The sequence below is a fragment of the Podarcis tiliguerta genome (genome assembly GCF_965153285.1).
Source record: "Podarcis tiliguerta genome assembly, chromosome: 2".
Classification (NCBI taxonomy): domain Eukaryota; kingdom Metazoa; phylum Chordata; class Lepidosauria; order Squamata; family Lacertidae; genus Podarcis; species Podarcis tiliguerta.
This window is the reverse complement of record NC_139535.1, coordinates 11,461,881-11,474,474: the sequence shown is the minus strand read 5'-3', so window position 1 is coordinate 11,474,474 and position 12,594 is coordinate 11,461,881. Positions and strand designations below refer to the sequence as shown.

At 48.0% G+C, this 12,594-nt stretch overlaps 1 protein-coding gene across 3 annotated transcripts; it reads right to left on the bottom strand.

Moving 5' to 3' along the window:
• Positions 1 to 1,401: 1,401 nt before the first annotated feature.
• Positions 1,402 to 11,229, bottom strand: LOC310670387 (uncharacterized protein). Of its 3 annotated transcripts, none has more exons than XM_083425650.1 (6): positions 11,115 to 11,226; positions 9,531 to 9,604; positions 7,096 to 7,222; positions 5,963 to 6,040; positions 4,702 to 4,815; positions 1,402 to 3,091 (listed from the first exon to the last, which is right to left on the bottom strand). In XM_083425650.1, exons 2-6 carry the CDS (start codon positions 9,555 to 9,557, stop codon positions 1,692 to 1,694), a joined length of 1,746 nt encoding a protein of 581 aa, XP_083281776.1. In that variant the 5' UTR covers positions 9,558 to 9,604; positions 11,115 to 11,226; the 3' UTR covers positions 1,402 to 1,691. The 3 variants fall into 3 exon arrangements, with proteins under 3 accessions (XP_083281776.1, XP_083281777.1, XP_083281778.1); XM_083425651.1 differs by having other exon boundaries at positions 11,101 to 11,149; XM_083425652.1 differs by lacking the exon at positions 5,963 to 6,040 and having other exon boundaries at positions 11,115 to 11,229.
• Between the last annotated feature and the right edge of the window lie 1,365 nt (positions 11,230 to 12,594).

Sequence of the window (12,594 nt, the reverse complement as noted above, 5' to 3'; positions counted from 1 at the left end):
TCAGCGCCTAGGGCTTGCCGATCGAAAGGTCGGCGGTTCGAATCCCCGCGGCGGGGTGCGCTCCCGTTGTTCGGTCCCAGCGCCTGCCAACCTAGCAGTTCGAAAGCACCCCCGGGGGCAAGTAGATAAATAGGGACCGCTTACTAGCGGGAAGGTAAACGGCGTTTCCGTGTGCGGCTCTGGCTTGCCAGAGCAGCGATGTCACGCTGGCCACGTGACCCGGAAGTGTCTTCGGACAGCGCTGGCCCCCGGCCTCTTGAGTGAGATGGGCGCACAACCCTAGAGTCTGTCAAGACTGGCCCGTACGGGCAGGAATACCTTTACCTTTACCTTTATGTGTGTGTACGTACACAAACACACACAGAGGGAAAGAAAGGGAGATCCCTGTCTTATCACACCAAAACATGACAAAGTTGCCCCATTTTTCTATGGTTTATCTGCTGGTTTCTAAACAAGAACTTTTTTTAAATCTCTCCAGCGTTTTGTTTTGAGTGTTGGCCTAAATGTTGGGAGGCCAGGGGTCTAACCCAACCCCCAAGGCATGAAGCTCAGTGGGTGGGCTTTAAGCAAACCCAGCCTTAACCTACCTCAAATGAAGATAAAATGAGGAAAGGGAGAACCATATACATACACTAGTAGTCAAAATAGTGGAAACCTTTTGGAAAAAGTGTATTTCTGAGGTTTTATTGCTCACCCCCCCACTTTTTGGGGGGTAATACCATAAAATTATATATCAGTGGAAAGATAATTTAATGACATGTAATGCAACAAAGTTTGTTCAATGATCTGTATTTTATCAAAAGGGATGTGGGTGGCGCTGTGGTCTAAACCATTGAGCCCCTTGGGTTTGCTGATCAGAAGGTTGGCGGTTCGAATCCCCGCAACGGGGTGAGCTCCCGTTGCTCGGTCCCTGCTCCTGCCAACCTAGCAGTTCCAAAGCACCTCAAAGTGCAAGTAGATAAATAGGTACCACTCCAGCGGGAAGGTAAATAGTGTTTCCGTGCGCTGGTCTGGTTTCGGTGTTCAGTTGCTCCATAAGTGGCTTACTCCTGCTGGCCACATGACCCAGAAAAACTGTCTGTGGACAAACGCCGGCTCCCTCGGCCTGTAAAGCAAGATGAGCTCCACAACCCCAGAGTGGCTGGGCTTAACTGTCAGGGGTCCTTTACCTTTACCAATAGTTATAGCCAAATAACCAGAAAAACGAAACACAACTTGCTTAGGTTGATATGCAGTAGCTTTAGCCAATGAGCATGAGTGTTGAGAAAGCCAATCAGGTGTTATGAGCCATCAAACCTTGGACAAAGCACCGCCTTTCGGAAATCCCCACCCCCACCCCCCACGTCCAGGAAAATCCAGACATATGGCAGCCCTACAGGAGAGAAAGGGTTAAACTCTCTCTTTTTAAAAATGATTTTATTAAATGTTGCGTTTTAAAATCTCAAATAAACATTTTACATACTTAAGATATCAATGTCTTCCTTTCTTCTCTTTCCATGGTTCATTTTGCATATCTTATATCCCTGCATATTTTTTTAAAAAAGATACCAGTCAGTTTTCCACGATTACATCCATCAAAACTTATTTACAGTTGTTCTTGAACGTTTAAGGCAGCGTGAAAGTTGGCCAAAAATCTTCTCCCACATCCTGAACAGTCATGGGATTTATCTCCTGGATGGGATCTCTCGTGCTCAACGGCGTGCGATCTTGCGGGAACCTCTTCTGTAGGGCTTCTTCCTCGCGTGGATTCTCACATGTTGAAGAAGGTTTCCTCTGTCGCCGAAGCTCTTCTCACAGTGGGGGCATTCATATGGCTTCTCTCCTGTGTGTATTCGCTCGTGTCGCTCAAGTTTACATTTCTGTATAAAGGCTTTCCCGCACTCTAAGCAAACGTAAGGTCTGTCTCCTGTGTGAATCCTCTCATGAATCATCAGCGCTGACCTGCGGTCATAGCTCTTCCCACAGCGCAAACATCTGTACGGCTTCTTACCTGAATGTCTTTTCCTGTGGTGATGTTGAAGGGCTGAGCTTTTGCTGAAGAGTTTCCCGCAGTCTGAGCATTTATTCTTATGCATTCTCAAATGCTTAGCAAGGCACGATCTCTGACTTAAACGTTTGCCGCATTCGGGGCACGGAAATGATTTTTCCGCTCTGTGGGTTCTCTCGTGATTTACGTGGGCCGAACTGCAACTAAAGCTTTTCCTGCAGAATGAGCACTGATAAGGTTTCTCGCCAGTGTGGATTCTCCTGTGCAATTTAAGATCTGAACGATTTCGGAAGCTTTTCCCGCAATCTGAGCAATTATGCGGTTTCTCTCCTCCGTGAGTTTTCTTGTGCCTGATATAGTTAGACAAACAATTGAAGCTCCGGCCGCAGTCTAAGCATTTGTAGGGTTGCTCTCCCGTGTGTGTCCTCTTGTGAACTGTAAGGTGCTCTTTCGCTCTGAATCCTTTCCCACACTCTGAGCATTGGAACGGCCGCTCATCTTTGTGGATGTACTCATGCCTAGCAACGTGTGCTTTGCTGCTGAATTTCTTCCCGCAGTAGGAACACCCGTGTGGCTTCTCTCTGGTGTGGACGCGTCTGTGTTGACGAAGGCTTCGCTTGTGTATGAAACCTTTCCCGCAATCTGCGCACGAGTGAGGCTTCTCTCCCGTGTGGATTCTCTCGTGCGAGCGAAGGTTTGACGGCGAACTGAACATTTTCCCGCAATCCGAGCACTGGTACGGCTTTTCTCCCGTGTGGGACCGCTGATGTATAACAAGGTACGTGTTGTTACAAAAGGTTTTCCCACAGACAGGGCACTTTTCCGAGTTTGCTACTCCACGTCTTCTGTTCGGGGCTTTAGGAGGAGTGTTTTTCTTTGGTCGCCTCTTGATTTGTGTTTGCTCTTTGCTCTTCCGAGCAGGAACGGCTTTGGCCTTTCGATTCCCAAGACGCTCTCTCTGAGGCCGCCCAGATCTGTGGCAGGTCTGAGAGCTCTCCCCATTTCTCTGGCTCTCTTCAGCCCTTTGTATCTCTTCTTGGTTCCCCAGGGTGAAACTTTCCGGCTGAATAGGTTTCTTTGTGTTCTCACTCACCTGCTCATCTCCTGTTGGAATGAGACAGAAAACGGTCAATGTGTATTCTGAAAGGAGCTACGAACACTGTAGGAGGAGCAGGAAAAAATCAAGGAAGCTTCTTGGGAGTCATGGGCTACTCACAGCTAACCTATGATTTATGCATGGTGTGGGGAAAGCAGAAAGGGGGCAAACTGCGGACCAAACCCTTCTGGCATCCCTGCCTACATCACAGGGTTGTTGTGAAGATGCTACGAGGGTAGAGGTGGTATACACAGCCCAGATGCCCTGTTCTCACATGGGACTTGGAGCAATCTTCCTTCCAAGGGACTACTGTATTTTTCGCTCTATAAGACGCCCAAGACCACAAGACTTTTTTAGTTTTTGGAGGAGGAAAACAAGAAAAAAATATTCTGAATCTCAGAAGCCAGAACAGCAAGAGGGATCACTGTGCAGTGAAAGCAGCAATCCCTCTTGCTGTTCTGGCTTCTGGGATAGCTGCACAGCCTGCATTCGCTCCGTAAGACGCGCACACATTTCCCCTTACTTTTAGGAGGGAAAAAGTGAGTCTTCTGGAGCAAAAAATACGGTAATTATCTCCAGACCTGATTTGCTTCCCCACCTGATACTGCCAGGCCACATTTGGGGGGCCCCAAACCAAGTGTGTTAAAATAACAACTATTATTATTATTATTGAAGCAGAAGTTTCTAAACAGTCTTTAGAAACAGCAGCATGTAGGGCCCCTGACCAAAATCTATTCCGGCTAGAGCCGGAATGCTAAAAGTGTCAGTTTGCATTTCTTAGTGAAGAAAGTATTGATCTGATGTGTAGAGATCTTTCCTATTATACTTAATTCTGCAAGCTTCTCTGTGTGAAAGAAACAAGCAGGTGGTCCATGATGTTTGGGTTATTCCTTCCAAGAAGCTGAGTGAAGTTGGCTTAAACTGGTTCTCTTATCTCTTCTGCCAAGGTCATGCTGACTATACAGTGGTAACTCGGGTTACATACGCTTCAGGTTAAAGACTCCGCTAACCCAGAAATAGTACCTCGGGTTAAGAACTTTACCTCAGGATGAGAACAGAAATCGTGCTCTGGTGGCGCAGAAGCAGGAGGCCCCATTAGCTAAAGTGGTGCTTTAGGTTAAGAACAGTTTCAGGTTAAGAACGGACCCCCAGAACGAATTAAGTTCTTAACCCGAGGTACCACTGTAATAGTAAAGCCAGAAGGAGCCTGGGTTTCACTTTCTCTTTCTATCTCTTTTCCTTCCGGTGTGGTGTTCTGTATATATATAGTGTTAAGGTTTAGTCTTCTAATAGCTTATTGTAAGTTTAAGTTAAGTCTGCTGCAACTGGATTTCTTATGGACAGTGCCAGTCCTGAATGTATTGGATTTGTGCCCATTATGCTCATTTGCCTTCAGTAGCAATAAAGCTCTGACGGATGAAATACAATTGCCTCTTCTTCTATTTTTTGGGAATCCTGCAATGTGTTTAAGTTTTTACTCTTAGCATTCTTTCCCTCCCGGTGAGGGACACGTTGTGCAAAATGAACACATAAAGGCTTGCATAAAGATCTAGCGTGGCACTGTGATTGGCCCAGCTCCAAATGGCTCCTTGCCAGCCTCTGTTTCGAAATGGCTCACCTGAGCTACTGCCTGGTGGGATCTCATGCTCCTTGTGTTCCTGCTGATCAGGTGCCCACAGCATTTCCTGTCGCTCCAGGGCGGAGATCAGGTCTGGTTTCGAAGGGTGAAGTCCTGCTCATGAGAGGAAGGAAAAACAAGAGCGTGGGGGAAAAAAAATTGCCTGTTTTGGTATGTTACCGGAAAAAAGAACTCCTATTGTTAGTTAGATTTCTTAGCCTTCACCACAAGGTTCCCAGGGTGAGTTCAAACCACTTTAAAATGGTCGAGGGCTTCCTGCAGATACCATCTTATCAGGAGATAGGTAAAGGTAAAGGGACCCCTGACCATTAGGTTCAGTCGTGACCGACTCTGGGGTTGCGGCGCTCATCTTGCTTTATTGGCTGAGGGAGCCGGCGTACAGCTTCCAGGTCATGTGGCCAGCATGACTAAGCCACTTCTGGTGAAACAGAGCAGCACCTTTTACCTTCCTGCTGAAGCGGTACCTATTTATCTACTAGCACTTTGACGTGCTTTCGAACTGCTAGGTTGGCAGGAGCTGGGACCGAGCAACAGGAGCTCACCCCACGGGGATTCGAACCGCCAACCTTCTGATCTGCAAGCCCTAGGCTCTGTGGTTTAACCCACAGCGCCACCCACGTCTATCAGGAGATAAGATATAGGAATTAGACCTTTAGTGTGGTGGCACTTGCCCAATGTTCAGCCCAGATGCAGAGGTCCAGCTCCAAGGGCCTTTTGGTGGTTCCCCCACTCTGAGAAGTGAAGTTACAGGGAACCAGGCAGAGGGCCTTCTCAGAAGTGGTGTCCTATGGAAAGCCCTCCCATCAGATGTCAAGGAGATAAGTATTCATACAACTTTTAGAAGACATCTGAAGGCAGCCCTATATCAGAAGGTTTTAATGTTTGATAATTATGTTTCTGTTGGAAGCCACCCAGAGTGGCTGAGGCAACACAGTCAGATGGGGAGGGTAGAATTATTATTATTACCCTTTGAAATTCCCTCCCGTTAAATGGTAAACAGGGGCTGTAGTCTTCTTGGCACTCTACTGAAGAACTTACTCTTCCAACAAGCCTTTTCAGTAAGTCGAACGGAATCCATTCTGGAAGTCTGTTCGACTTCCAAAACCTTTGGAAACCAAAGTGCGGCTTCCGATTGGCTGCAGGAATTTCCTGCAGCCAATCGGAAGCCGCGGAACCCCACCCAACGCTCAGGTTCCAAAGAACATTTGCAAACTGAAACACTCACTTCCGGAATTGCGACGTTTGGGAGCCAAAATGTTTGACTTGCAAGGCGTTTGGGATTCAAGGTACGACTGTAGATATATTTCCCAGTCTGCATCTGTGTATTGGAATTATGTTTAGATGTTCACATTTCTTATGATTTTTGTGCCTGCCACCCTGGGATCCTTTGGTGGGAAAGGCAGGAAATAAATGTAATAATTATTACTATTGATGATGATGTTATTGTTTAAAGCAGGGGTCTGCAACCTTTAAGACAAAAAGAGCCACTTGGACCCATTTCCGAAGAAAAAAAAACTGGGAGCCGCAAAACTCGTCATTATAAAAATAAATTTGTTGTCACTTTTTTTTATTATTTCTTTGTTTGACCCCTCAGAATTACTCCTCCTCATAGAAATAAACGTTAAATTAACAAGTTACCTTTTTTTGTGTGTGTGTTCTTCACTCCCCTTCAAAACAGTGACCAACGTACATGCCCCCTTTCAATGCAGTGACCAGCGTACATGCCCCTTACAATGTAGCGGGCGGGCGGGAAGGTGACGTCGGGACGGTGTGTGACTAACACACGCACGGCCCCCATGCGACGTCACAGCCAGTACAGCGCCCGCCACAGCGGGGAGTGTCGGGGCACACAATGCGCCTCCTCCCCTCGCTAGTATCCGCCCCGGAGCTGCGGCAAAGGTGTAAAAGAGCCACATGCGGCTCTGGAGCCACGGGTTGCAGACCCCTGGTTTAAAGCATCAGGCTCATGCAGGGTTCAATCCTATGGCTCCGTTATGGAGACCTCCACAGATCATGGGTAACCCCCACTGCACAAATGCACCATTTGCAAGTGTTGTGACACATCTGCCTCCTAATGTGCACATGGGATCACCTATTGCTGCGAAAAGGAATTTTATAACCCCTGAGATCCAACCAGCCCACCCTTGCCAGCTGTTGCAAGGCAAGGGTCAAGTATAGGAGTCCACATCCTGGACCAGCTATAGTTTCCAGATGTTTTTCAAATGCAGCCACCTTTAGATCATATCACAATAATCCAGTGGTAGCACTGCAACACCTGCCCTCCTCACCAGCCTCAAGTGTTGTTGTTTTTAAGCAGAAAGGGAGGGCATGTTTCTGTGGCCAGATCTATTGTTTCAAACAAGGGATGCTCACCCACGGAAGCCACATTCTCATAGCTCTTCAGCATGACGTCCCTGTAGGTGGCTCTTTGCGTTGGGTCCAGCAGAGCCCACTCTGCTTTTGTGAAATACACGGCCACATCCTCAAAAGCCACAGGCTCCTAAAAGAAGAAGGAAACTTTTAAAGCAACTGCCGACTGGGGCCAAAATTCAAATCTGGAAGATGTGCAATGGATTTTCTGTAGTTTCATCACCATTTCAGCAACCTCTAGAACATGGGTAGGCAAACTGAGGCCTGGGGGCTGGATCTGGCCCAATCGCCTTCTAAATCCAGCCTGCAGATGGTCCGGGAATCAGCGTGTTTTTACATGAGTAGTGTGTGTCCTTTTCTCTAAAATGCATCTCTGGGTTATTTGTGGAACCTGCCTGGTGTTTTTACATGAGTAGAATGTGTGCTTTTATTTAAAATGCATCTCTGGGTAATTTGTGGGGCATAGGAATTCATTCATCCCCCCCCCCAAAAAAAATATAGTCTGACCCCCCACAAGTTCTGAGGGACAGTGGAGTGGCCCCCTGCTGAAAAAGTTTGCTGACCCCTGCTCTAGAAGGCCAAAGGCTCCCTGCAACTGATCTGGGAGCCAGTTGTGATATCATGGTTAGAACGCTGAACTAGGACCAGGGAGATCGGGGTTTGAATCCCCACGTGAAGCTCACTGGGTGACCTCAGTATGTCACTGTCTCTCAGCCTAGCCTACCTCATAAGGTTGTTGTCGTCGTCAGATATTTGTGGCATTTGAAACCACCACAAATCCATCGCCCAACAGCACTTCCAGCAAAGTAAAAAAAAATCCAGCGCCAGCCAGCAGAATCACCCAGATGGGGTGACAAATGACTCAAGCACAAAAGTGTCCCAGGCATTTAATTATATTGCCCGTAATGAGCTTAATGGTTGCAATATATACCATTAGTCTAAAGGTTTTCAACATTTTTGAGTCCACGGCTTCCTTAACTGACTACAGTGGTACCCCGCAAGACGAATAATAATAATAATAATAATAATAATTTTTATTTATACCCCGCCCTCCCCAGCCAAGGCCGGGCTCATGCCTCGCAAGATGGAAAACCCGCTAGACGAAAGGGTTTTCCGTTTTTCGATGCGCTTCGCAGGATGAATTTCCCTATGGGCTTGCTTCACAAGACAAAAATGTCTTGCGAGTCTTGAGGGGTTTTTCCGCTCCCCACCCCCTTTTTCTAAGCCGCTAAACCGCCAATAGCCTTTTAGCAGCTAATCCGCTAATCCCTTAAACCTTTAATAGCCGCTAAACCGCTAATAGCGCTAATCGGGTTGCTTCGCAAGACGAAAAAACTGCTAGACGAAGAGACTCGCGGAGCGAATTAATTTCGTCTTGCGAGGCACCACTGTACATTCTTTCTGCGGCACCCCTGTGGGGCTTGGGAGCCCAGTTACGCCACCTCTTGTCTGCTGAGCTGGCAGCCTCTCGCCCTTTTTTGAACACTCCCCCTTGTGGGGTATTCCCCCAGCCTCCTCTCCTCTCCCCTCTCCTTGGGAGTCCTCCGGGCAACTGGTTGGTGCTACTGCCCCTGGTCTCTGATCTGCCCCCCTGCCCCAAAGAGGGGTGCCTCCTCACACTGCCCCACAGGGACCTGGGAAGAGGATGCCCCCAGCTTTAGTGGCCTAACGGAGTCTGGCCAAAGGTGAACATGAAGCCAGCGCCTTACCTTGGGAGGCAGCAGTGGGCATTGCCACACCTGCATGGTGGAAAGGCTCCCCTTCAGCTCCCAGGCAGGCCTTGCGCCAGCCTCCCTGCCCAGCCTCCCACTTGTCTGCCCATTGGTCCTGGTGCTGACCTTTAAAGCCCTAAATGGCCTCGGTCCTGTATACCTGAAGGAGCATCTCCACTCCCATCGTTCAGCCACTGAGGTCCAGCTCCGAGGGCCTTCTGGCGGTTCCCTCATTGTGAGAAGTGAAGTTACAAGGAACCAGCCAGAGGGCCTTCTCGGTAGTGGCGCCCGCCCTGTGGAATGCCCTCCCTTCAGATGTGAAGGAAATAAGCAGCTATCTTCTCTTTAAAAGACATCTGAAGGTAGCTCTGTTTAGGCAAGTTTTTAATACAATGGTATCTCGGGTTACATACACTTCAGGTTACAGACTCCACTAACCCAGAAATAGTGCTTCAGGATGAGAACAGAAATCGGGCTCCAGCGGCGCAGCGGCAGGCCCCGTTAGCTAAAGTGGTGCCTCGGGTTAAGTATAGTTTCAGGTTAAGTACGGACCTCCGGAACGAATTAAGTACTTAACCCGAGGTACCACTATATTTAATGCTGTACAGTGGTACAGAATGAACACAGAATAAAAAGGATTTCTGGAGGGCCCCTGAGATAAGTGCTGTTTCCACTTTCCAACTTGCTGTGAGACTCATCGTCAGCTATCTCAAACAATTCTCGCACCTGGTTTGTCTCCACCGCAGCAGCCATTCTTTGTCAAGCCAATGCAGCGGAAGGCTCTGGGAACCAGGCACCTCCTGCGGGAGGAAGAAAGTTAATTCAGAAAACATTGTGACCCTTTTTCTCTCTCTCTCTTATGGCTGGGCCCCTTACCCCCCCTCCATCTGTCTGTCTGTCTGTCTCTTCCTTCTATCTATACAGTATTGCAAAGCCTTCAAGTAGCCCTTGTGATAGGAATTTTGAGGTCTTAGATATATGTTAAATGTTCATAAGTGTACCAACCAAGCACGTACATAGATCAGCACAGGAAGACCGACCTGAAACCATTTTTGATTCCCAAACTGACCTCAATTATTTCTCTGCAAGGTCAAAGTGGGAAACCTCCCCATTGTCTCTTTCCTCACAAATCCTGTCTTAAGTGCACATTTAAGATATGAATAGGGTGTGAGCCTGTGACCTGGCTCAGGAACTAAGTATTTATCATTACAAAAGACTGGCCAGGCTCCCCAGGGTATCCAATCAAGAAAGCATTAACAGATAACCTGGCAAACAGGAGGTTAACAACACACTTCAGATTTCTGCTGTAGGCTGCTGGTTCTGTGATGTAGGTATGATGTATGGGGGTGGTGGTCTTGAGATACACCCCTTCTGTGATGTATGTATGATGTTTCTGGGGGTGGTCTTGATCTACAGGGTGGCAATTTCAAAAGTCTATATACGGGCTTGCACACCATTGTTCTGGGTTCCTCCTCCCTCCTGTGTGTGGTGAGTGAGGAGCCTATTGCAACAGAGCAATAAAGATCAGGCTTACTAGCTGCTTTGCTTCTCAATATTCTCTGGTTGGCCTCTGTTATTTTCTCCTACCAATAGGGAACCTACATAAGGACTCTATATGGGCTCTTGGATACCCCATAAGGGAAAAAAGGCAGATTTTTGTTTACAACACCCTTCACCCATCTCCAAACACCAGGAGATCTCTTATCATCTCCAGAAGCTCCTGGAGAATCCTGCCCTAACTCTTTACAATCTAAATATAATTTGAGTGGGTGGAAGATATAGGGTTATGGCATGGCATTCTAGATCAGACTCCTAGGAACAAACGGAGCCCTTAGAGAACCATAGAATTCTAGAGCTGGAAGGGGGACCCATAGGGTCCTCTAGACCACCCCACCCCCCGCAATGCAAGAATCCTGCCCACAGCCGTCCCTGAGCGGGATCAAGCCACAAATCCTCTTGGTTAACAGCCGGGCACACGGACCCCCTTGTGCCACTGGAGGCTTCTTAATATCCCCAATAAAGTTTCAGGGTAGCAAACTATGCCAAGTTACTAATTGCATCAGTTATGCACGCAGCTTTATACTGCAGCCACATATTTTCTCTGGAACAAGAGCAACAAGAAATGCAAAGAGGGAGGAGAAGATGGAAGGAACCCAGAAAACAATTCCCACCAACTTTCACTAAAAAAAAGTTTGCATAGAAAGACAGGAATGAGGCCCAATCCAAGCAAGGAATTGGCTCCCTAGCAAAATCAGCAAACCTCAGCAACCCCCCATTCCCCTTTCCTATACAGTACCAGTAGACGCCTACCTCTGCCCACCGAGAAGCAGCCCCGACGACAAAGAGAGCGAACCGTTTTGCAAAGGAGGATTTGCTTCCTCCAGGCGCGCGCGGGTACACCTAGGCAAAGACCAAATGCCACTGCGCATGCTCAAAGGGAGTGTGCGCGTGCTCAGTAGCAACAACCGAAGCCTTTCTCCGCCCTTCTCACTCCCCCTTCTCTTGCCCTCACTTAGAAGCAGAGCCTCTTCTACTCCATAACGTGGGGGAAGACAAAGAGCAGAGGAGGCTCGCCTGCAGGGTGTCCGGTTAACAACCTGACAGGGCTAAGATTTGTAAGGGTGGGGAAGATGCGGGCACGACTGCACGTGTGTTGTGGCCGCTCTTTACTCGCTGGTGAAAAGTTGTCCCCGGTGTCAAACGCGGGCGCGGGCAGGACTTGAGTACCTGCTGTAGCTGCTTGGTTAGAGGGGATAGAGGGGCTCTATGGTGGGTCACCAAGCACTAAACATGCCCTTGTGAACTCGCTTTTGAATACGGAGGAGAAACAGGAGTAGCATCTCTTCTACATTACCCCAGTTCCAACTTCAATAGAGCAGAAGGGGTATTGGGGTGAGCCCTGGTTCAAATCGTTGCTCTGCCTCAAAAGCAACACAGGAAAACAGCCCTGGAACCATTTTGACTCTCAAACTTACCGAATGTTTTCTCTGGAAGGTTGAAGGAAATGGAAAAGCCTCCCCGTTGCCTTTTCATTCACAAATCCTGTCTTAAGGGTATATCTGTGTATGAATAGGGTGAGCCTGTGACCTGGCTCAGGAACTAAGTATTTATCATTGCAAAAGACTGGCCAGGCTCCCCAGGGTATCCAATCAAGTGAGCATTAACAGGTAATCTGCCAGACAGGAGGAAAAATAAACGCACTCAGATTTTTGTTTTAGACCGCCCTTTCTGTGATGTATGTATGGTGTTCCTGGGGGGTGGTCTTGGACTCCAGGGCAGGCAATTTAAAATGTCTACGTAAGGGTGGGCACACCTGGGTTCTAGGTCCTCCTTTCCTATGTGAGAGGGGGGCACCCTGTTCAATAAAGATCAGGCTTATGAGCTGCTTTGCTTCTCAGTATTCTTTGGTTGGCCTCTGTTATTTTCTCCAATCGATGGAGAACCTACAAAGGACTCTATAAGGGCTCTTGAGTTCCCCATAAGGGAATAAGGGCAGATTTATTTATTACATGCCTATCTGGCTGGGTTTCCCCAGCCACTCTGGGCGGCTTCCAACAGAACATTAAAAACACGATAGAACATCAAACATTAAAAACTTCCCTTAACAGGACTGCCTTCAGGTGTCTTCTCAAAGTCCGATACTGTAGTTACTTATTTCTTTGACATCTTATGGGAGGGCAGTCACAGAGTGGGCACCACTATCGAGAAGCCCTCTGCCTGGTTCCCTGTAACTTCACTTCTTGCAGTGAGGGAACCACCAGAAGGCCCTCGGTGCTGGACCTCAGTGTCT